This window comes from Scyliorhinus canicula, chromosome 8 (genome assembly GCF_902713615.1).
Source record: "Scyliorhinus canicula chromosome 8, sScyCan1.1, whole genome shotgun sequence".
NCBI classification, from domain to species: Eukaryota; Metazoa; Chordata; class Chondrichthyes; order Carcharhiniformes; family Scyliorhinidae; genus Scyliorhinus; species Scyliorhinus canicula.
Window position 1 is genome coordinate 115712353 of NC_052153.1, and position 24500 is coordinate 115736852.

Genomic DNA, 24500 nt, shown 5'->3' on the forward strand with positions numbered 1-24500 from the left:
CTGTAAATGGAGCAGTAACACCATCTCGCGCTCTCTCTCTGGGGTCAACAGATTGCGATACTTCAATATCCCAAAGCAGCATTTCCAGAGGAAAGAACATTAAAAAAAGGCTCAGCTGCGAATAACAATGAAGGAACCAGTGAACTCTATTTTTTCCTTTTATCTCCGAGATACAACTTGTGTAACTTTTGCACACTTTATGTTGCGACGTTCAGGAACCCGAGCGGATTGTTAGCACAAAAAAATCCCTTTGTGTTTAAACTCAAGAATGCCTCTCAGACCGAGTTCTTTATATTCAGCATGTAAGTGAGTAAGTGCAGATATTGAATATCTTTATTCCTAAAAACTTCAACGAAACCTGCTACGAGCAATAAAGGAGTGGGAAAGAAAGGAAGAGTCCCAACACGTGCCCTCACTGATCGCAACAATGTTGATCTGGTTATTTTTAAAATGGGATGTTTAGCTTTATACATAGTGGCACTGAATATAAAACCCAGAAGTTATGCTTGACGTTTATAAATCACTAGTTAGATGTCAACTGACGTATTAGGTCCAATTATGGATATCGCACTTTAGAAAAGATGGGGAGTGTGCAGAGAAGATTCGCTAGTTCAATACCAGAGATGAGGACTTTGGAAATGTGGAGACTAGAGAAGTTAAGATTGTTCTCTTTAAAGCAGAACAGATTAAAGGGAGGGTTAATAGTGGTGTTCAACATTCTGAAGAGTTTTGATAAAGGAAGGAAATATTATTTCTACTGCAAGGGGGGAACAGTAACCAAGACACAGATTTAAGATAGTTGGCAAAAGAAACAACAGGGAAAGAAGGATTGTTTTTTTTAAAAACACAGCAAGTTGTTATATGATCCATATTGAACTACCTGAAAGGGGAATGGAAGCAGATTCAATAATACCTTTAAAAAATAAATTGGATAAATACTTGAAAAGGAAAAATATGCACTCGTAAGCAAGTAATTGAACTGATTGAAAGAGCTATTCAAAGAGTCGGAACATGCATATTGGAATAAATAGTCTCTTCCAGTGCTGTTTCTTTTTTAAAATAAATTTAGAGTACCCAATTCATTTTTTCTAATTAAGGGACAATTTTAGTGTGGCCAATCCACCTACTCTGCACATCTTTGGGTTGTGGGGGCGAAACCCACGCAAACACGGGGAGAATGTGCAAACTCCACATGGACAGTGCCCCAGAGCCGGGATTGAACCTGGGACCTCGGCGCCGTGAGGCTGCAGTGCTAACCTACTGCGCCACCATGCTGCCTTCCAGTATTATTTCTAGGAGGGATTCTGAAATTTACAGTGCCAGCTCACTCATGGCATTTTTGAAAAGGTTGCAATGAGTCACTTAAATGTTAAGAAACATTTATGAATAAGTCCAATAATTTTACTGGAAGGCGAGACCGTAATGCTTTCAAATAGGTAATTAAACTGTGGTCATTTTAAAATCATACTGCAGTCAAACCTCAGGAAGTCTGTTGTTCGTAACTCAGATCGAGCCAGACTTTCCGTACAGATTATGTTGCCTTATCTGGAAATAGGTCATGTGCAGCCCGTACCACCAGAGATGGGACACCTGGGGCGGGCTCAGATGGCCCGTTGAACAGTCATCAACCTAGTAGAAGGGCTGGGGCCCCCGATCGGGCTGGAGGAGATAGTGGAGGGTTTGAAAGCCGTGCAGTCGGGTAAGGCCCCCGAGACCAGATGGGCACCCACTCGAGTTCTATGAAAGGTTCTCTGGAATATTGGGGCCGGTACTGTTGAAGGTCTTTAACGAGGCCAAGGAAAGGGAGGGGGTTTATCCCATATGATGTCGCAGGCCATGATCTCACCCATTTTGAAAAGGGACAAGGACCCGGAGCTGTGTGTTCTTATAGGCGATATCCTTGTTGAACGTGGATGCCAAACTTCTGGCCAAAATTCTGGCCTCTAGGATTGAGGATTGTGTACCGGAAGTTATAGGGGAGGACCAGACAGGGTTTGTTAAGGGTGGGCAGCTGGGGGCCGATGTAAGAAGGCTGCTAAATGTGATTATGATGCCCCTGGAAGGTAGGGAAGTTGAAGTGATGGTTGAGATGGACGCGGAAAAAGCCTTTGACCGGGTCGAGTGGGATTACTTCTGGGAGGTGGTGGAGCGGTTCGGGCTTGGAAGGGGCTTTGTTGACTGGGTTAGGTTGCTGGGTCTGGTAGCTAGTGTTTAGACAAATAAGACGACTTCGGAATATTTCAGACTACAACGGAGGAGGAGACAGGGATGTCCCCTCTCCCCACTGCTGTTTGCGCTAGCGAAAGAGCCTCTGGCATTTGCTCTGAGAGCATCAAGGGGCTGGAAGCGGTTGGTCCGGCGGGGGGGGCTGGAGCACAGCGTCTCGCTGTATGTGGATGACTCACTGTTGTATGTCTCAGACCCAATGGAGGGGATGGGGGAAATTATGGGAATCTTAGGGGAATTCAGCCAGTTTCCAGTGTACAAGGTTAATATGGGGAAGAGCGAGTTGTTTGTGGTTCAGGCGAGAGGTCAGGAGAGGCGACTGGGGGATCTGTCATTTAGAGTGGTAGGGGATAGTTTTAGGTACTTGGGTATTAAGGTGGCGAGGGACTTGGACAGGCTACAGAAATTGAACCTGGCCCGGTTGGTGGACCAGATGAAGGAGGATTTGAGGAGATGGGATGCACTCCCATTGTCTCTGGCGGGTAGGGTGCAGTCGGTAAAAATGACAGTCCTCCCGAGGTTCCTTTTCCAGTGCCTCCCCATCTTCATCCTGCGGGGAGAGTGGGGAGAGGGGACATCCCTGTCTCGTCCCCCGGTGTAGTCTGAAATATTCCGAAGTCGTCGTTTTATAAATGACCAGAAGGATGGGTGAGTACATTTGCAGATGACACTAAAGTCAGTGGAGTTGTGGACAGTGCGAAAGGAAGTTGCAAGTTAAAGAGGGACATAGATAAGCTGCAGAGCAGCCTGAGAGGTGGCAAATGGAGTTTAATGCAGAAATGTGTGAGGTGGAAACATTGGAAAGGGTGCAGAGGAGATTTACTAGGATGTTGCCTGGTATGGAGGGAAGATCTTATGAGGGAAGGCTGAGGGACTTGAGGCTGTTTTCATTAGAGAGGAGTAAGAGGTGCCTTAATTGAGGCATACAAGATGATCAGAGGATTAGATAGGGTGGACAGTGAGTGGCTTTTTCCTCGGATGGTGATGTCCAGCACGAGGGGACATAGCTTTAAATTGAGGGGAGATAGATATAGGACAGATGTCAGAGGTAGGTTCTTTACTCAGAGAGTAGTAAGGGCGTGGAATGCCCTGCCTGCAACAGTAGTGGACTTGCCAACATTAAGGGCATTTAAATGGTCATTGGGTAAACATATGGATGATAAGGGAATAGCGTAGATGGGCTTTAGAGTGGTTTCACAGGTCGGCGCAACATCAAGGGCCGAAGGGCCTGTACTGCGCTATAATGTTCTATAATGTGGTCATTTTTAAAAACAGATCAATAAGATTATCGTGGGCTTTGTGTGGGGTGGGGGGCAGCCCCCGGGAGTGAAGAGGGCAATGCTCGAGCGGAATCGGGGAGATGATGGGCTGGCGCTGCCGAATTTCAGTAATTACTACTGGGCAGCCAACATAGCTATGGTTAGGAGCTGGCGTGGGTGCGCATGGAGGCAGCTTCGTATAAGGGCACAAGTTATGGGGCACTGGTGATGGCGCCCCTGCCGTTCCCACCGGCGCAGTACTACACCAGTCCAGTGGTGGTGGCGGCCCTGAGAGTTAGGGGGCAGTGGAGGAGACATGTGGGAGCAGAGGGGGCGTCAGTGTGGTCCCCAATCTGCGATAACCATCGGGTTCCCCCGGGGAGGATGGAGGGGGGTTCCAAGTTTGGCAGAGCGCGGGGATTGACAGGATGGGGGATTTTTTCTTGGAAGGTAGCTTCCCGAGTATGAGGGCACTGGAGAAGTTTGCATTGGCTGGGGAAATGAACTCCGATATTTATAGGTACAGGACTTCTTACGGAAGCAGGTACCAACCTTCCCACTCCTGCCGCGAAGGGGGATTCAGGATAGGTGGTCTCTAGAGGATGGATAGGAGAGGGGACATGTCTCGGACATATATAAAGAGCTTATGGGTTCGGAGGAGCTGGGGGGAGAGATAAGGGAAGGCCTCTGGGCGGACGCGTTAGAAAGGGTCAATGCTACCGCAACATGTGCCAGGCTCAGCCTGATCCAATTTAAAGTTGTTCACTGGGCTCACATGATAGTGGCCCGGATGAGCAGGTTCTTTGGGGTGGAGGATAGTTGTGCGAAGTGTGCAGGGGAGCCAGCGAACCATGTCCACATGTTCTGGGCATGTCCAAAACTGAGGGGGTTTTGGCAGGGGTTTGCCGTACCATGTTCACGGTATTAAATATGAGGGCGGCAATGAGTCCGGAGGAGGTGATTTTTGGGGTATCGCAGGATCCGGGAATCCAGGAAGAGGGAGACGCGGATGTTCTGGCCTTTGCTTCTCCGGAAGCCCAGAGGCATATATTGCTGGCATGGAGGGACTCAAAGCCCCCAAAATCGGAGACCTGGTTTTCAGACATGGCAGGCTTCCTCTGCCTGGACAAAATTAAGTTCGCCATGAGAGGGTCTCTGCTGGAGTTGGCCCGGAGGTGGCAGCCATTCGTCGACTTCACCGCAGATAACTAATCATCAGGGGGGGGGGTGGGGGGGGGGGGGGGGGGGGGGGGATGGATTAGGTTCGTGTAGGTTAGGAGGGTAAGTAATGGCAAGACCTGCAGGAGAGGGTGATGAAATTTGCACTATGTATATTTTATTCTTGTTACGTATATTGTTGATTTTGTTGCTGTTAAATTGCCAAAGAAATACCACAATTAAATGTTTATAAAAAAAGTAATCAAACGGACCATTAGCTGCTGCGACCCCCGTGCCGGAGACCTCATTGGCTGGAAGCCAGAGAAGTTTCTGGAAATGCAAGTGGAGAGGGGGATATCTAAGCATCTAAGAGACACCAGAGGCAGAAGGAGCAGAGCAAGCAGAAGAAGCAAAAGAGTACACAGAGGGACAGAACAGAAGACAAGCAAAAACTCGCAGCAAAGACTTGGTGGGTGAGGTGACACTGACCAGAAACAGCCAGCGAGAATCACCTTTGCAAAGAGGAACCAGAGGGATTCATGGATCGGATCTACAACTTACCAGGCCACCTTTGCGGGTAGTATAGTCGAATTTGGGGGTTTCTTGTATATATAGTGGGCAATTTGGTATCAAATTGGCAGCATGGTAGCACAGTGGTTAGCACTGGCTTTACAGCGCCAGGGTCCCAGGTTTGACTCCCGGCTGCATCACTGTCTGTGCAGAGTCTGCACGTTCTCCCCGTGTCTGTGTGGGTTTCCTCCGGGTGCTCCGGTTTCCTCCCACAAGTCCCGAAAGATGTGCTGTTAGGTAATTTGGACATTCTGAATTCTCCCTGTACCTGAACAGGCGCCAAAATGTGGTGATTAGGGGCTTTTCACAGTAACTTCATTGCAATGTAAGCCTACCTGTGACAATATTGATTATTATTATTATTGAGGGTTAACTATACTTAATGAAGTGGGTTGCAATATATCTGTATCCGTACTTTGTTCTACTCCTAAGTAAAGACATCCGGGTAAACTTTAATTAAGGAGCTGGTTGAAGTATCTGAATTGGACAGATACAACAAAACTATAACATTTAAACTGACCAGAGCACATTACAACAAAATATTGCACTAACCTGCTGAAGCACAGATACTCCTGAGCCCCATCCTTGAAAGGTATATAAAAGTTTGCTAGAACAGGATCAAAAGAAAAAACAATCAGATTGGAGGGAATGATAAACAGTTGAATTCACTATATCATTGTTCAGTTAAGGAAATTCCTCAGCTACATTTTTGAGACATTACTTCTTAGACATTTAGCTGCTGTTGTATCAGAGTCAAAGGTTATGCTCCTTTATTTTACTTTAACGGACTCTGCACAAAACACGATCATCACATCACCTGGCACAAAAGCCACCGGAAGCCTCTTTACATAATCAGTGTCAATTATTGGATACTTAACATAAATTAGACAACTAATTGGAATGTCTCTTCACTCAAAAACACACATGCAATTTCCCCCCTTCTTTTTTTTTCATTTTTGGAAAAAAAAGTTACAGAAACAGGCGCCCTTCATTAACAATATCCAAAAGTTTCTGTGAACTATCCCCTCTTTTTGTAAAACAGTCTGACAATTGATAGCTACTGTCGACCCATTTAATTTTTGCTATTTCCCCTCTGTCCAACATCTGCTTCAAACTTGCGATGTCTATCCTTAACATTTTTTCATTCACATTTTTTGTAGAGTGCACATTTTCCCCACAGGGATTTATTGTCAATGTGACATTCAATAGGTATAATACCCAAATCTCCTAATCCCAAAATTTCGGTCAATATCTGAGATATATAAAATGCCATTTCCACCGCCTCTACAAGGCTTAACGTCTCAGCAGCCAAAGTGCTTTTGACCACTCTCCTTATTTTCTTTGTTTCACACACAAGAGGGCAACATTTACCATTGTTCCCCAAAAGGAAAATTGTAAAACCTCCTGCGCTTGAAACCCCATCACATAAATTTGTATAGGACGCATCACTATAAACTATGAGTTTCAAGTGCTTATGGTCACCTAAAACCGGGAACCTCAAAACACACTCCTGCATTTTTAGTTTGACCAACACTTTATTTGCTCTTATTATGTCTTTGTGATCATTCATTTTTGTACTGAACTCTAAGATACAAAACTCACGTCCGGTCTAGTCTGTCTATCTAACTAATTCAGTTGCCCAATTAAACTTCGCAGTTGCTCTTTTCCATCTTTGAAACCATTGTGTCCTTTTGTGAAAGCTGACCACTACCAATTGCTATTGGGCTGATGCTTTCCAAATAAGAGTGCTGACGTAGCGGTGCTCCTAACTTAGTCTGTCCGATTTCCAATCCAATATATCTAAATGCACCAAGCCTAACTTCCAACCCCGAATTCTTTCCTCTAACCAGAGATTACAATAGGTTTAAAATTACTGGTCCCACCCCACAAAAAAAATCATCGAATTGCATCATAAAGATGCCAGAAAAATTTCCTTTATAGTGCCAGTAAAACATTGCGGATCTGCTTCCAACTGGTAACAGCCTAACTTTAACAAAACTGACCGTACCAAAAAGTACCAAACTCTAGACGCATCATTTAATCCACATTTGTTCAACTTCCAGAGCACCCTTTCTGTGTTAGCTGCCTCTTTAGAGGATGGAGAAAAATGTCGCTCTGGAGCTAATGCCCTTGCAAAAAGGCAGCTTTTATATCTATAGATCTGCATTCCCATGCCTTTGTGGCTAATAGAGCCAAGGTGATCTTTAAAATAATCTTTCCTGCCGTAGGTGAATCTACCCTTAAATCCTGATCTTCTAAGTTTTCTTCAAATCCCCTTGCCACAAGCCTGGCTTTTGCCTTATAAGTTCTATCCGGAAAAACCTTTCCCGTGCAAATCCATCTGTGGGATAGAGCTATCCGGTACTTCCGTGCATACTCCAAATTCACTCCAACTATGCAGTTCTTGCTGTTTGGCATCTTTGATAACTTTTTCATCCAATTTATTGGAAGCCACAAAATCTCACGTCCATGTGGGCTTCCACTCCTATTAGTATTTGTAGTCTTACTCATGTTCCGAGACCTTGATAAACTACGTCCCCTCTCCTGCCTGGTATCTCGTTCTGTACTGCTACTACTTGATCTTTCCCTTCTGCTGTGGGATGTCCTTTCAATAGTTCTCGACCTTTTCTTGTGGACCTGTTCGCTATGTGATGTACTATCAGAACTGGCACTGTGTTTCTGTGCCCTCCATTTTTGAACTACATGTTCCCAATCCATTGATTTGACTCCCTCCCTTGAATGCTGTACATTCAACTGGAAAGTTTATACTTTCCAGTGGCCTTCCCTGCTCTACTAAAAACAGTTGCATCCTTCCATTGACTAGACCCTTTAGGCAAGTATGTCACTTTTGTATCAACTTTTGGCAGTTGTCCTTTCGGAAAAATGGCCTAAAACAGTTGCCTTACCCTGTTCCATCTCTAGTTTCATGTGTACTTTCTTCATCGACGGTCTGCTCAGAAGTAAAGGTATCTCACTTGATACAACATCCATGCTAATGAAATGATTTACTCCGGCAATTTTGCAAGAGATCACCACTCTTTTCAGCGACTTCAGAGTATTATCATCCCCTAACCTGAAACATGTGGGGCGAGATTCTCCGCAAATGCGGAGAATCGTAAAGGCTGCCGTGGGACAGGCCGTGACCCACGGCAGCCTTCACGCCCACTTCCGGGGCCGATTCTCCCCCCCGGGCGGGGCTAGGAGCGCGGCCTCGTGCGTCACGGCAGCGCGGCCTTGACGACCGGTGACGTCCGCCGCACATGCGCAGGTTGGACGACGCCAACCCGCGCATGCGCAGTTGGCGTCTTTTCCCTCAGCCACCCCGCAAGACGTGGCAGCTTGATCTTGCAGGGCAGCGGAGGGAAAAGTGTGTACCCGTTACGGACGCACGGCCCGCGATCGGTGGGCCAAACGGGCATCTGGCGCCCGTTTCACGACGGCAGCGAGGTGTGTTTGCTGCCGTGTTGAAACGGGCGCGAAGGCCCGGCCGCTCGGCCTTGGAGAATCGCCGCTCACCGTAAAAAATGGCAAGCGCCGATGCGTGGTGTGGGTCGGGAATGGGGGGGGGGGGGGGGGGGGAGAATAGCGGGAGAGCGTTCAAAATGTGGGGATGCCCTCCCGCTATTCTCCCACCCAGCGTGGGGGGCGGAGAATCGCGCCCGTGGAACTTTTAAATTCCTTAACTTTGTTACGATTTTCAGCATTCAAGGAGTCCAGGTAACATTTTAACGGTTCAATTCCACACACAGTAGATGTGCAGCCACTGTCCAATACAGCACAATTGAAGGATTCTGCAACCAACACCCTCGTTACCGGCGTAAAAATGCTTGTTAATAGGACAATGCCTTCTTTCTGGTCACTATCTTTTTCCTCTTCTGACTCTTACATGTCATGTGCCACTTTAAACACTATTATAACGTGTTGGACAGTTGAACGCATAATGGTATTGAGAGTCACATCGAAAACATTGATTTATCATACCCCGTGCATTTCTGGGGTTCATCTTCCTATTGTAGGCTCTAACTGGGTTTCTGTTTTCATAATTTCCGGGTCCCGATCTCCTTCTACAGTCTTGGAACCTGTTCGTAGCCGTACAATTTTGCCATCCTGTTAGTAGTGTATCTTCCATATTCTGCTTTATTGCAGACTGACCTATTTGGGTCATCAGGGCCATCGGCAGCGAATGTTTCCCCAGCAACTTTTTTAAAGCTTCTGTCATCTGATCGAATAAGATATCCTTATCCGCAAACTGAACTCCACAAACCGTCAAAACAAAGAGCCTACCCATGTTGCTCACTCTAGCTCAGTAAAGTAATTTAAAGGCCAACACAGACTGTGGAAATTCCAGGTTATGTTTCTGCAGCCTTTTATATAGTCTGCCAAATCCATTTTAGTCTTCAATGGAGAATTCCTCTATTTTCAGGAACATATCAAAATCTGACCATGCTTCATTTGCACTTAACAAGTCATCCTTTTTATAAATTTTAGCCATAGAACGTAATAGAGTCTCCAGACCTTCTTCTGAATCGAACTCTTCCAATTCTAGCTCAGAAAACACATTGTTTTGGATTTTACTGTCATAAGGTAGAGAAAGAACCAATGCCATACCTTGTTTTCTCTTTCCCAAGGCAGTTACCTTAGTCCACATACTACTGCACATCTCCATTGGTCGTATGATCCCCTTTCAGAAAATAAGGGGGGGATAGTCATATCCAGCCATCTTTGTCCTGGGTTCAGCCATACATCTTATTTTTTCTTCTTACTCACTCCTTGGTTTGGTCTGGAAAAGTTGTATCTTTCAACCCTTCACATTTGCACAGCAACCATCCTCTGCTACCATTTGTTAGACATTTAGCTGCTGTTGTATCAGTCAAAGGTTCTGCTCCTTTTCACAAACACCTTTAACTTACTTTCACAGACTCTACACAAAACTTTATCACATCACCTGACACAAAGGCCACCTGAAACCTCTTTCCATATCAGGTGTCAATTATTGGATACTTAACATAAATGAGACAACTATGTCTCAAACCCATTACTTAACATTACTTGTCATCACTATCAATTGTATTAAAAATTAATAACTCATGGGAATCATTATTCATCTCTTAGAGCCATAGAAAAGTTGCAGCACAGAAGGTCATTTGGCCCAACTTGTCTAAGCCAGCCTGAGGGCACCCATGCGCCCTTTCTAATCCTACTCTCCTGCGCCCTAGTGCTGTGAGGCAGCAACGCTAGCCACAATGCCACCGTGCTGTGCCATATGACAAAATATTACAAATGTTATGAATTTATGAAAAATTTGAATGTTACAAAAGAATTCCACAATATTATTTTTTCTATTAGAGGAAAAGTAAATGAAAATTTAAAAAATGAAATGAAAATCGCTTATTGTCACGAGTAGGCTTCAAATGAAGTTACTGTGAAAAGCCCCTAGTCGCCACATTCTGGCGCCTGTTCGGGGAGGCTGTCACGGGAATCGAACCATGCTGCCGGCCTGCTTTCAAAGCCAGCGATTTAGCCCTGTGCTAAACAGCCCCTTAAATCAAATATCTTTTGGAATACCACACCCATATCAATAGAATACTCCAAGTAGCTATTTGCCAAATCCAATAAAAGTTATGTACAGTAAAAATGTGTGTTATCCAGCACAACTTGGCAACTGAAATTGCTGTATTGGGTCTGTTTTTGACTGGTGAGGCCTCTCATCCCTCAGAAGCTGGTGCTAATACTTGTGGCTGAGTTATTATGTTCACCATTTCCCGTCAGTCCCACTGTCACACAACTGCTAACAATTGTGAAACTCGTGGGCAATCTTCAAAGGTCTGGCCTCAGCCTCTCACTATACAACAGCATCATATTCCTGTAGCATTGCTCACTAGATTCATGCACTCCTGCACTTCTCGCAAGAGCTCAACATCACCGTGCGTTCACCCAGCCATTCACTGGATGATATCTGGAACTATTTGATTGGAAGAAAATTAACCAACAATTTTGGTTCACTGGCGTCACCCATTCCTGGAACATGCCAGATCACAGATTTTACTATAGTTTTTGTGGTTGTAAAGTTCATTTGGTCAAATATCAAGGGCGGGATTCTCTGTCAGCTGATGTCGGAATCGGGAAACGTGATTAGGCAGAGAATCTGTTTTGGCGCCAAAATCGTGGCAGATGCCGGTTTCACGCCAAATCGCAATTCTCCGATCCCTCGGAAGTGGCGTCAATGCATTCCAGTCCACTTGGACAGTAAACACCGATGGTACATTATTAGCAGGCCTGGCCCGGTTTTCTCTGGGGCCTCCACGATTCTCCGCCTCCACCGGGGCGAATTCCCGACGGTGAGGTTCACTTATGCTTTTAAAAATCGTGAAGCAGGTGCCCTGGCTGCTGAGGGAGAGAGAGGGGATACGGAATGTGTCCAACATTGCCATAGCGTGTTTACAGTCGTGCCGCTGGCCAGGGGGGCTTCTGCCAGGGTGGTGTTGGGGGAGTAGCGGGGGGTGGCCTGTGGGAACGGGGTGGACAGACACGGAACATAATTGCCGTTGCCTGCAAGGCAGCCATGCAGTTGCACATGCCACTGACTGCCCACTGTGAACATAGGGCCTCAGGCCCCTCACTACACTGCAGCATCATATTCCTGCAACATTGCTCACAATATTGCATGAACCTAGTGAGTAATGCTGCAGGAATTTGATGCTGCAGTATAGAAGGGGGCCTGGGGGAGAGAGAGGCCCTAAAGCACATTCCATTAGCTTTCTTAACAACCTTGTCTACTTGAACTGCTGTCTTTAGGGACCCGTGTACTTGTACGCCAAGATCTCTCACTTCATCTACCCCTTAGTATATTCCCATATATTACTCCCAATAATCGTTTGACCTCCCTAAACGCAAGACCTCACACTTCTCGGTGTTAAATTCCATCTGCCACTTTATCGCCCACTCCACCAATTCATCCATATCATTCTGGAGATTTATAGCTATCCTCTAGCCTGTCCACCACTCGGCCAATCTTTAGGTCATCTGCAAATTTCCCTATCATGCTCCCCATATTCATGTCCAAATCTTTAATATATAACACAAATAGTAAGGGTCCCAACACCAAGCACTGCGGAACACTACTTGAAACAATTTTCCATTTACAAGGCAGTCTTCGACCAATACCCTTTGTTTCCTGTTACTAAACCAAATCTGCTATGTGGGACTTTGTCAAATCCTTGCTAAAATCTGTGTACACAACATCCACTGCACTACTTTCATCAACTCTTTTTGTCACTTCCTCAAAGAACTCAATCAAATTTGTGAGGCAAGACCTTCCTTTAACAAATCCATGCTGACTTTCCCTGACGTGTCCGTGCCTTTCCACCTGACAGTTAATCCCGTCTCTCAGGATTGATTCTAGTAATTTTCCCACTACTGACGCAAGACTAACTGGCCTATAATTGTTTGGCATTTCCTTTGATTCCTTTTTAAACAATAGAATTATGTTTGCATTTCTCCAGTCCACCGGTCCCTCCCCTGTATCTAGTGAGGATTGGAAAATCATCCTCAGAGCATCTGCTATTTCATCCTTGACATCTTTCAGTAGCCTCGGAAACAATCCATCTGGCCCTGCATGCTTGTCAACTTGCAAGGATTTCAATCCTTCTGAGTACTTCCTCTCTATGCTTATTCCATCCAATATCTTAGCGTTCCTCCTGGACTACATTATCTGCACCATCCATTTCTTTATAAACATGGAGACAAATATTCATTTAAAATCCTTCCCACAGCCACTGCATCTGTACACAAGTTTCTTTTCATCTCCGATAGGTCCCACTTTTTCCTTAACTAACTGTTTACCATTAATATATTGGTAAAACATCTGGGTTTTCTTTAACTTTACTCGCTAATTTTTTTTTATGCCCTATGATTTCCCTATTTTGTTTTTTACTTCTTCCCTGCACTTCCGATATTCATCAAGGCTATCTGCAGTGCTTAATTCTTTGTGCCTATCATACGCTTTTTTTGTTTGAGCTTCCCGGACATGTCTACTTTGTACATTTAGGATCTCTCCTTTAGTGCTTACCACTGCTTTTCTCCGGATTTATTCTCTTAACAGTGCTGGCCAGTCCACCTCAGCCAAGTTCCTTCTCATTTCTGCAAAATTTCCCTTTCCCCCAGTTCAAAATTTTTACTCCTGCTTTATCTCTGTCCTTTTCCATGGTAATACTGAATCTAACTGAATCATGATCACTATCCCCGATATGGTCACTTCACCCACTTGCTCTTCTTCGTATCCCAAGACTATTTTCTATGCTGTAAACCTCTGTGACTTTGACCTACGTCAACTATCTATTCAACGAGGAAGGAACTGAAGTCAACACAATAGAAGGCAAATCCTATGCATAAGCAATATAGAATTGCACCAAGGCCTTAAATAAAACAGGACATAATGCAATATATGTTGAAGCTACAGCATGGTTCTCTCGACAGCGGAATCCTAAATTTCACTGGTCTTCATCATTAATAAAGGTAAAAAAAGTTGGATTAATTTTTTGGTTTTAAATGAACTTTAGTTTTATCTGAATTATATGAAAATTAAAGCAGCAACTTTAAGTAGAAATTTTGACACTACTAAAACAATTAAAATAGCTGAACTGACTTGGACTTGATATTCCATAGCTGAAGACTCCCTTGCTGGCTGCCAAGAAGAATTTTGTTGATATAGGTACTTGGGTGCAAAAGGGCAGAAACTGTAAAGCTGATTTTATCAAAGTTCAGTTGAAGATATTCCTCTGTAAATAAGATAAAAGCAATAAATAATCAACAATTACTGGCATTTTCACAATACCAAATGTACTTTATGAAAATGTATATTTCAAAAACTAGAGGTATTTACATTTTCTTGCCAAGCCCATCATATTGAATCCAGAAATTATATCATAAACTTGTCAATTTTGTTTTTAAATATTCTAGCACTGTGCAGTCCATACATAACATACGGTGCCTTCAAGGTGACACTTTAAACACCAAATTCCATGTGATTCTGATTAAAAGCACCACATGAAGTAGCACTGAACCTTACAGCGAAGATCACAGGTCAAGGGCAGCATGGTGGCGTAGTGGTTAGCACTGCTGCCTCATGGCACCAAGGACCCAGATTCTCCCCGTGTCTGCGTTGGTCTCACCCCCACAACCCAAAAAGATGTGCAGGGTAGGTGGATTGCCCACACTAAATTGTCCCTTATTTGGAAAAAAAGAATTGGGTACTCTAAATTTCTTTTTTAATAAAGATTGCAGGTTCAAACATTCATTGCGTTAAATCAAATTATCACCATCTCATGCAGCAGTAGGGCAAAACAACTGGTATAATTGCTCCTGGGCTATGGGAGGGGACAAGGACAAAAATCAACCAGTATTCCTACTTCCTTTACTATCAGTTATGGTGGCAGAACAGTGAACTAATGTCCAGACACAAAGAATGTCCATTTTGATGAGATTTCTGAAGGCTACATGACATGGAACCCAAAACAAGTCACCAATTTCAGACATGTGAGCTTAAAATTAAATAACTAAAAATCATCGAAAACCGAAATGAATAAATAGTGTACATAATAATAATGTACCGTGCCCTGGAGAGGGGCATGCACCAGGTGCAAAAGAACTCCATTGTCACAAATGGAGTTCTTGTCGTTGCCTAGACAAAGCAGCCAGAGCTTCAGATCTGAAAGACCGGCTTTACATTGATCTCCAAGCGAGCTGAATTACTTAAAGGGATGAAGTAAAATGAGAGGGCGGGTAGACTAAAATTACCAAACCAAATTAATTTATTTAACCGTAGATTTTCCACAGTACTCATTTCTGTGAAATATACCCATTGAGATGAGGTGTCATTGACATCCTGAAGCGGTGAAGGTTTAAGGTAAAGGCACCGTCTAACTCTATCCCCGGCACAATCTTTCAGAATCAACCACTGTGTAGAATATTGGCCGACAATAGAATTCTACAAAAATAGACTTGTTAGAAAGTACAATTGGTTTACCCAAGTACCTCATGCTTGCAACGCAAAAGTTAATTCCTACTTAACCCGGGTTTACAGTAACCAAAAGATGAAAGTGCCGAATTCTACAACATCTAATTAGCTACCAAATGTCAATTTCATACAAATGGGGCACAAAATAAATTCCAGTCCCACATGGAAACAAATAATGTTTCTTGTACGGACTGCAAAATTGATCATATAAAAACCAAAAGATTTTTTTTGAAGATGAACAATAGGGAAACATTCAGCGGCAGCTCCTTTTATTTTGCGTGCTGTAACATCTTTCCAAATCTAGCAATGATGTATCTGCTTACAATGCCACCTTAAGGCTCCGAGGCAGAGCTGATGGGCTGGACTTTCATGGAGCTGGGGAGACTCCAACGAGGTGCAAAAATAGTGGCAGAGACTAGATTCAGGCATTCACGATCCCATTCATGGCACCCCAATTTGCACCAGTGTGGTTTAAGGATAGAGACTGATTCAGATTGCAAGCCCAGAACCTGTACAGCCGGCCTGGCATGCTCCACTGAGGGGAATTATGTTCCAGTCCTCTTCAATTTTCATCCGGCCAGCTAAGGAACTAGTGATTCACATCATCTCAGAGGTTTAGATGAGGGAACCTTTTGAAAAGCAAGTTTACCCCATGCTACATTATGCCCTTCTACCCATCCCATCCTCTATGCCAAACTATGGCACTTACATACCCATTCACCTGCTATATATTCTGTATAGAACCAATGAACCTATAGTGGCAAAGCTTTGAAAAGTAATTTATTTATCACTTTCCACTTTCTCCTTTTACTACATGACAATAAAAGTGGCAATCATCCAGATCATTTAAAGTATTACAGTAGTCCCCCGTTATACCGCGCTCCGCAATACCGCGGTTCGCGATATACCGCGGGGGGGGCTGATGGACCCCAACTGTCAGTTGTGTCAATTTCAGCGGCCGGCTCCGGAGAGGGAAGCTGCTCTCACTGAAATAATCAGCCGGCCGCTGAAATTGACACTGCCCGCTGCTCTCTCCCTCCAATCCAACTTTTAAGTTTTAATGTTTCTGATTGGAGGGAGAGAGCAGCCGGCAGTGTCAATTTCAGCGGCCAGCTGATTGTTTCAGTGAGAGAGCAGCTTCCCTCTCCGGATCAAAGTGAGCCGTCCGCTGAAATTGACACTGCCGGCTGCTCTCTCCCTCCAATCAGAAACATTAAACTTAAAGTTGGATTGAGGGAGAGAGCAGCCGGCAGTGTCAATTTCAGCGGCCGGCTCACTTTGATCCAGAGAGGGAAGCTGCTCTCTCACTGAATCAATCAGCTGGCCGCTGAAATTGACACTGCCGAGGGGGGCGGGGGGGGGGGAGCAGAGGGTGGGGGGTGTTGGGGGGGGGAGGAGGAGGGGGCGGGTGTGGTGGGGGGGAGAGGAGGGGCGCGCGGCGTGTTGGGGGGGAGGAAGCGGGAGGGGGGCGGGGTGTTGGGGGGGGAGAGGAGGGGGGGGAGAGGAGGAGGGGGGAGGGAGGAGGGGGGGAGGGGGGGGGGGGCGGGTGTTGGGGGGGAGGAGGGGGGCGGGTGTGGGGGGGAGGAGGGGGGGCGGGTGCTTGGGGGGGAGAGGAGGGAGGGAGGAGAGGAGGGGGGCGGGGTGTTGGGGGGTGAGAGAAGGGGGGCGGGTTGTTGGGGGGAGAGGAGGGGGTGGCGGGTGTTGGGGAGAGGAGGGGGGGGGGTGTTTGGGGGGGAGAGAGGCGAGGGGGGGGTGTTGGGGGGGAGAGGAGGGGGGCGGGTGTTGGGGGGGGGGAGAGGAGGGGGGGGCGGGTGTTGGGGGGGGACAGAGGAGGGGAGGCGGAGGGTTGGGGGGGAGAGGAGGGGGGGGCGGGTGTTTGGGGGCGGGTGTTGGGGGGGGAGAGGAGGGGGGGAGAGGAGGGGGGGGCGTGGTGTTGGGGGGGGAGAGGAGGGGGGGGCGGGTGTTGGGGGGGAGAGGAGGGGGGCGGGTGTTGGGGGGGAGAGGAGGGGGGGCGGGTGTTGGGGGGGAGGAGGAGGGGGGGCGGGTGTTGGGGGGAGAGGAGGGGGGAGAGGAGGGGGGGGCGGGTGTGGGGGGGTGAGAGGAGGGGGGCGGGTGTTGGGGGGGAGAGGAGGGGGGGCAGGTGTTGGGGGGAGAGGAGGGGGGGCGGGTGTTGGGGGGGGAGAGGAGGGTGGGCGGGTGTTGGGGGGGAGAGGAGGGGGGCGGGTGTTGGGGGGGGAGAGGAGGGGGGGCGGGTGTTGGGGGGGGAGGAGGGGGGGCGGGTGATGGGGGGGAGAGGAGGGGGAGAGGAGGGGGGGGGGGTGTTGGGGGGTGAGAGGAGGGGGGCGGGTGTTGGGGGGGAGAGGAGGGGGGGCGGGTGTTGGGGGGGAGAGGAGGGGGGGGCGGGTGTTGGGGGGGGGAGAGGAGGGGGGGCGGGTGTTGGGGGGGAGGGGAGGGGGGGGGGTGTTGGGGGGGGGAGAGGAGGGAGGCGGGTGTTTGGGGGGGAGAGGAGGGGGGGCGGGTGTTGGGGGGCGGGTGTTGGGGGGGAGAGGAGGGGGGGAGAGGAGGGGGGGGCGGGTGTTGGGGGGGGGAGAGGGGGGGGGGGTGTTGGGGGGGAGAGGAGGGGGGGCGGGTGTTGGGGGGGGAGAGGAGGGGGGCGGGTGTTGGGGGGGAGAGGAGGGGGGGCGGGTGTTGGGGGGGACGGGTGTTGGGGGGAGAGGAGGGGGGGCGGGGGCAGAGGAGGGGGCGGGTGTTGGGGGGGGAGAGGTGGGGGGGATCCCCCTGCGGGTGTGGGGGAGACCCCCCTGCGGGTGTGGGGGAGACCCCCCTGCGGGTGTGGGGGAGACCCCCCTGCGGGTGTGGGGGAGGACCCCCCTGCGGGTGTTGGGGGAGAGAGGAGGGCCCTGCGGGTGTTGGGGGACGGGGGAGGAGAGGGGGGGAGGGGGCGAGCCGGAGGGTGTGAGGTGGGTGGGGTGGGGGAGGGGAGAGGAGGAGACAGAGCCCAGTGGGTGTTGGGGGAGAGGAGGAGACAGAGCCCAGTGGGTGTTGGGGGAGAGGGGGCGAGCCGGAGGGTGTGGGGGGGAGAGGGGTCTAGTTGGAGGATGTGGGGGCGAACCGGAGGGTGTGGGGGGGAGAGGGGGCAAGCCAGAGGGAAAAAAAAGAAATTGACACTGCCGGCTGCTCTCTCCCTCCAATCAGAAACATTAAAACTTAAAAGTTGGATTGGAGGGAGAGAGCAGCGGGCAGTGTCAATTTCAGCAGCCGGCTGATTATTTCACTGAGAGCAGCTTCTCTCCGGATCAAAGTGAGCCGGCCGCTGAAATTTTAATTGGATCCACGATGGGGGTTTTAAACTTATTTAAAAATCTATGCTAGCGCTTCCCATTGTGAGTCTACGGGGGTCTGACCTCTCCCCCGCCCCCCGTAGACTCACAATGGGAAGCGCTAGCATAGATTTTTAAATAAATTTAAAACCCCCATCGTGGATATCCGCGGCTCGGTTACAATGCGGGTGGGGGTCTTGGACCCCAACACCCGCGTTATAAAGGGGGTCTACTGTAATAGAAACTGCACTTCAAACATCTATCTTGTGTAAACAAACATTGTCCAATTGACAATAGATTAGGCAGCCAGAGTTGTCAATCAAGTAATGGTTTCCCTGGGGCTCAGCTGATTCAACAATCTAATGGAGGTCTGGGCTCTCAGCTAAGGCTCATTTTACATTCTTGACTGTGAGCCCAGACATCTATTGCAGTGCTCAAACAGCTGCACCCCTACAAACAGCAACATAGTTTCTGCAGAGACTATGTTGGCCCCACTACCCTATTCTCTCCAAATTGCACAAATTCTTCTTACATCTTTTATAACAAAATATTGTAATTATGAAGCTAAATGGATGAATAGTAACTTGTCAAAAAACTTTTACTGTCATTGTGACCATTTGTTTCACCTGGAAGTCAAAAGAAATTGTAAGTGGAAGGAAATCAAGTTCAGGGACTCCACTACTTAGTCAGCTGTTACTGCACTTCAGTTCAGGTGCAGTGTATTTATACTGATCTTGTAAACTCGTGGGATCACCTATAGAGCACACACAAACAAACTCCTCATTATGTTGCTGCTGCTCTTCTTAGTGACCTATGCAACATATATATTGGACATGTGTAACCAGATGCCAACAATGGATGTTAGAATTTTACTAGGACATTGGTGTGGTTGATTGGCGAATGGAGAGTCTTGAAAAGGGGAAACAATAACGTGCATCATCCAGGGGAATGTGAAGGAGCCCAGAAACAGGAGAAGTACCAAGGATCATGATTTTTCTCTCTTGTCCTGTTAATGTACGAGTGTTATTTTATATGTGGGTTAAATTGCTTATCTCAATACTTCTAAAATGTCAGTGTTTGAAGAGATTAAACTCTAGTAGTAATACCAGAACAAGTACATTACATAATCTTAAACTCACCCTCTGATTGCACATCCCAAACGATCAGTCTGTTATCTCGATCCACTGAGATCAAATGATCACCAAAGGTCAACAGGAGGTGGACCTCTGCATTATGGCCTTTATATGAATGCACAATCTAAAATTATGGGGAAAATTGATTAAATTATTAGAGAAAACTGTTTTTTGTTGCTAAACTAAAAGTATTCTACTATTAAGTTTAACAAATGATTTCTACTGAAATGATTACATTGAATGATCAATATATACACTGAAATGGGAGTAGACCATTTTGTCCCTCAAGTTTGTTCCACCATTGTAGGAGATTATGCTTGGCATGTGGCCTAACACCATAGTTTTTAAAAAAGTAATTTATAGGGTGTGGGTACCGCTGGATAGGTCAACATTTATTACCCATCCCTCAATGCCTCGAGAAGTGGTGGTGAGCTGCCTTCTTGAACCGCTACAGTCAACGTGGAGCAGGTACACCCACAGTGCTGTTAGGGAGGGGATTTTGACACAGCTCCTGAGAAGGAACACGAACATAGCTCTTTTTTTTTTTAAAGTGTGCAGTAATCATCAAGCCAGGCAACAACCTCTGCAATGGCTAAATAGAGCTGAATTTTGTCAAGGGGCAGTCTTGAATGATTTGTTGATTAAGGTGCACCATAACTGCAATCCTTGCTCCCGGTAAGACCCCACTTGCATCGATTTGCTGTACAAGAGCCATGGCTAGTACAGAAACAGTTGAAGAGTGCCCAATGTTGGCATGGCAGGTTTTTTTTTTTAAATGGTGGTATGTTGGTTCCATTCCTGCTGTCATCGGATCACTACGGTTAATCCATGGCAATCCTAGGGGCTTGTCACAGTAACTTCATTGAAGTCTATTTGTGACAATAAGCGATTATTATTAGTTTTAGCTATATAGGTTGATGTGATGGAACGTGAGCAACAGATGCATTGGCAAGATCCTCGTGTGGCTGATATAAACCTTCTCCAGGAGCTTTCTTGTTGCAATCTCAATTCCAAATGAGGATGGTTTGTAACTTGGGAGGGAGACTTGCATAGTGATAGTGTTCCCATGCATCTGCTGCTCTTGTCCTTCTGGGTGGTAGAGCTTGCAGGTTTTGAAGTTGCTTCTGAAAGAGCCTTGCTAAATTGCTGCAATGCATCTTGTCGTGTACCTTATACTGTGTCAGTGGTAGGAGTAAAGGTGTTGATGGGATGCCAATCAGCGGGGTCCTTTGTCCTCATAGTCAGGGTTTTACAGCACAGAAAGAGGATCTTCGGCATATCATGTCTGTGCCGAATAAATAGGCAAACACAGATTTCAGCAAGAAATTTAGAGGGATTTTGAGGAAAACCCTATTCACCCAGAGGGTGGCGGAAATCTGAAACTCGCTGACTGAAAGGGTGGTAAGAAGCATTCAGATAAGCACTTGAAATGCTATAGCATACGAGGCTATGGACCAAGTGCTGGAAATGGTATTATAATAGATAGCTGCTCAATGGTCAGCACAGACACAATAGGCGAAGTGCCTCATTCAGTGATGGAAAATTATATGACACCATCTCTTCTTAAATAAGGAGACCAGCACCAAATGTAATACGCCAGGTGTAGGCTCACCGATGCCCTGGACAGTTATAGCAGGACTTTCCTACTTCTATACTCCGTCCCACTTGCAATAAAGGCCAATATTTCATTTGCCTTCCTAATCACTTGCCCAGAAGAGCAGCGGGGTTTGTACACAAGGGAAATGGAGGTTCCAGGCCCAACATGTTCCCTCTAGGGTAATAGGAAAGAGTAACAAGCCCAGAAAACCATGGATGACCACAGATATTGAGGATACAATGAGAAGGAAGAGTGGCTTTCAGCATATACAAATCAACAGAGGCATTAGTGGAGTATAGAAAGTGCAGGATGGGGCTTAAGAAAGCAATCAGAGAGCAAAGAGGGGATATCAGAAAGCTCTGGCTGGTAAAAGTAGGGAAAATCCCAATACGTATGTCAATGGGAAGAAGATAACCAGGGAAAAGAGTAGGGCCCATTAGGGACCAACGGGGAAATCTCTGAGGAGTCAGAAGACATTGGTAGGGCGTTGAATGAATACTTAATTTCTGTTTTCACCCAAGAGAATAAGGAGGTAGATACAAAACTCAGGGGAAAAGACGGTGAGGTTCTTGAGCAAATCGTCATAGGCAATGACGAGGCATTAGAAGTGTTTTGAGGCTTAAAAGTGGACAAAGCTCTGGGTCCAGGTGAATTGTGTCCCAGGATGCTGTGGGAAGCGAGGGAGGAGATTACAGGGGCTCGAACCCAATTTTTAATTCCTCGCTTGCTTCGGGGGAGGTGCCAGAAGACTGAAGAACAGCTGATGTGGTTCCACTATTTAATAAAGGTTGCAGAGATAAACCAGGGAATTATAGGCCAGTGAGTCTCACATCAGTGGTAGGGAAACTTTTGGAGAAAGGAGAGAATCTAACTCCACTTGGAGAGGCAAGGTTTGATTGGGAATAGTCAGCATGGCTTTGTCAGAGGGAAGTCATGCCTAACAAATTCGGTTGAATTTTTTAAATATGTGACCAGGTATGTAGATAAGGGTAGTGCATTTGATGTAGTTTACATGGATTTCAGCAAAACCTTTGACAAGTTCCCACGTGGGAGACTTATAAATAAGCCAAATGCACATGGGATACAGGGCAACTTGATACGATAGATTCGCAAGTGGCTTAGCTGTAGGAGACAGAGGGTAATTACAGATGGCTGCTTTAGTGACTGGAAGCCAGTGTCCAGTGGTGTACCACAGGGATCTGTGCTGAGCCCCCCATCTGGGCTAAACTCACTAGATTGCATCCCATTGGAGCCAGGTGACTTTTTAAAATCGGTCATCAACCAATTTTAGCACCTCCTCTATCTATTTTATGCTTTATCTTTGAATATATTTTAATTGCTCCATACAAGATTAACACCCTGTACATATGCAAATATAATCAGGAAAAAATTTAGATTACTTTTAATTCTAAAGTATAAGAGTCACAAAAGAGGCTCAAGTGCTTTGAAACTTCTCAGACATGGTCAACTTGTTGAACACACCTCTTTGTTTCTGGCAAATGCTTTTACAGAGTTGCCATGAGCTGCAAACACAAGCATTCGGTCTGCTGCCAAACAAGCGATGTCTTCAGGGAGCGAATTACCTAAATGGAAACATTCAACATTAAAACTGGAACTTCATCAGAATTGATTTCTCTTGAATTATTTTGTTACACATGCCAGTCATCTAAATTTCCACAAATTAAATTTCCTAAACACAAAAACCGACTGAGATTTACAAATTAAAGAAAAATACTATAGATGCTGGAGATTAAGAACAAAACTCAGCAGGTCTGGCAGCATTTGTGTCGAGACAGAGTTAATGTTTCGAGGCCACTATTACTATTTCATGATACACAGTCAAAACAACAGCCTGAATTTATATAGTAATTACATAACAAGAAATCTTTCAGAATGCTTTACAGGGTGGTGAATAGAATAAGGACTTAGAATAGGGCGAAAAGCTGTAGATCTTTAGGGATTAAAAACAACATCAGAAAAAAAGGGTCTTAAGGAAGTTTTTGGTGTCTAGGTGAAGGCATTAAGGGAAGGAGTTCCATAGTTTGGGGTATGGTGGCTGAAGAGGTGGAAACAATTTATCGTGAAACTTATTTTACGGATTTCAAATAAAATGTTTCTCAAAATAAACATGGTCACTTGATCTAATCTAATCATTCTGTTCCTTTTTACTGAAAGATCCATACCCAGAACATCTTAATCTGTTCCTTACACCAATGGTGCCTGACCTGCTGGTGTTTCCAACATATACTATTTTTGTATCAGGCCTTGATTTATATGAAGTCCTATCATCTGTCTGGGAGCATATCTGTTAACCAAGGGTTAATAGGTTGAAATTGTAATCTCATTCGGCGAAGTAGCTGTGACTATTTTTCCAGTTTACCTAACATTTAATGGGTTGAAATTGTAAGCTCATTAGGTCAAGCTTTGGTCCATTTCTTCATGTGGTATTACTTCATTTTGTAAATTTGGAATCACATCTATTTTGATCAGTTCTCTGTAAATCTTGTTACTATCTTGTGACTTCCTATCACCGGATCCAACTGCCAAAGGAACTTATATTTATCCAGATATGTATAAATACTGCATGTGTACTATAACCCTTTGCTCTTCTCAAGCTGGCAGTTAGGGTATCAATACCTTGCTGTCAGTAGGAAACCAGCACTTGCACAAGTAAAAAGTTGTTACTTAGATTTACAGGAATGTGTCTGTGTGGTCCTTAAAGAATCCAGTCACGAGGGCAGCACTGTGGCACAGTGGTTAGCACTGCTGCCTCACAGCACCGAGGTCCCAGGTTCGATCCTGGCTCTGGGTCACGGTCCGTGTGGAGTTTGCACATTCTCCCCATGTTTGCTTGGGTTTCGCCTCCACAGCCCAAAGATGTGCAGGGTAGGTGGACTGGCCACGCTAAATTGCCCCTTAATTGGAAAAAATAAATTAGGTACTCTAAATTTATTTTTAAAAAGGACCCGGTCATGTAATCTTCGACATCTAATAGAACCTCGACATCAATGGATTGGAAGTACTTTCATCTCAAATACTATGGTGCAAACATCAGGGATCTGGGTGACGAAACGGGCTGTTATCTGCGATTCGCTGTACTCTTAGGAATAGTGCCACACAGTAAAAGTCTGTGCCCTGTCCAACAAACATCTCTTTCCTACAAGAAAGTGATTAATTTTGAGTGATGGTTTCTTGGAAGATTCTGCTGGCACCTATACAACC

The 24500-nt window shown here is 46.1% G+C and overlaps 1 protein-coding gene across 2 annotated transcripts in view; it reads right to left on the bottom strand.

Moving 5' to 3' along the window:
• wdr36 (WD repeat domain 36) overlaps positions 1-24500 on the bottom strand; it is a 183264-nt gene that overhangs the window by 124730 nt on the left and 34034 nt on the right. For both annotated transcript variants that reach the window (XM_038805121.1, XM_038805120.1), the window contains exons 3-6: positions 22761-22861; positions 19688-19805; positions 13858-13990; positions 5766-5820 (exon numbers count right to left, since the gene is read on the bottom strand). In XM_038805121.1, the coding sequence (XP_038661049.1) occupies positions 5766-5820; positions 13858-13990; positions 19688-19805; positions 22761-22817 (363 nt within the window). In that variant the 5' untranslated portion in view covers positions 22818-22861. The remainder of the gene's footprint in view (positions 1-5765; positions 5821-13857; positions 13991-19687; positions 19806-22760; positions 22862-24500) is intronic.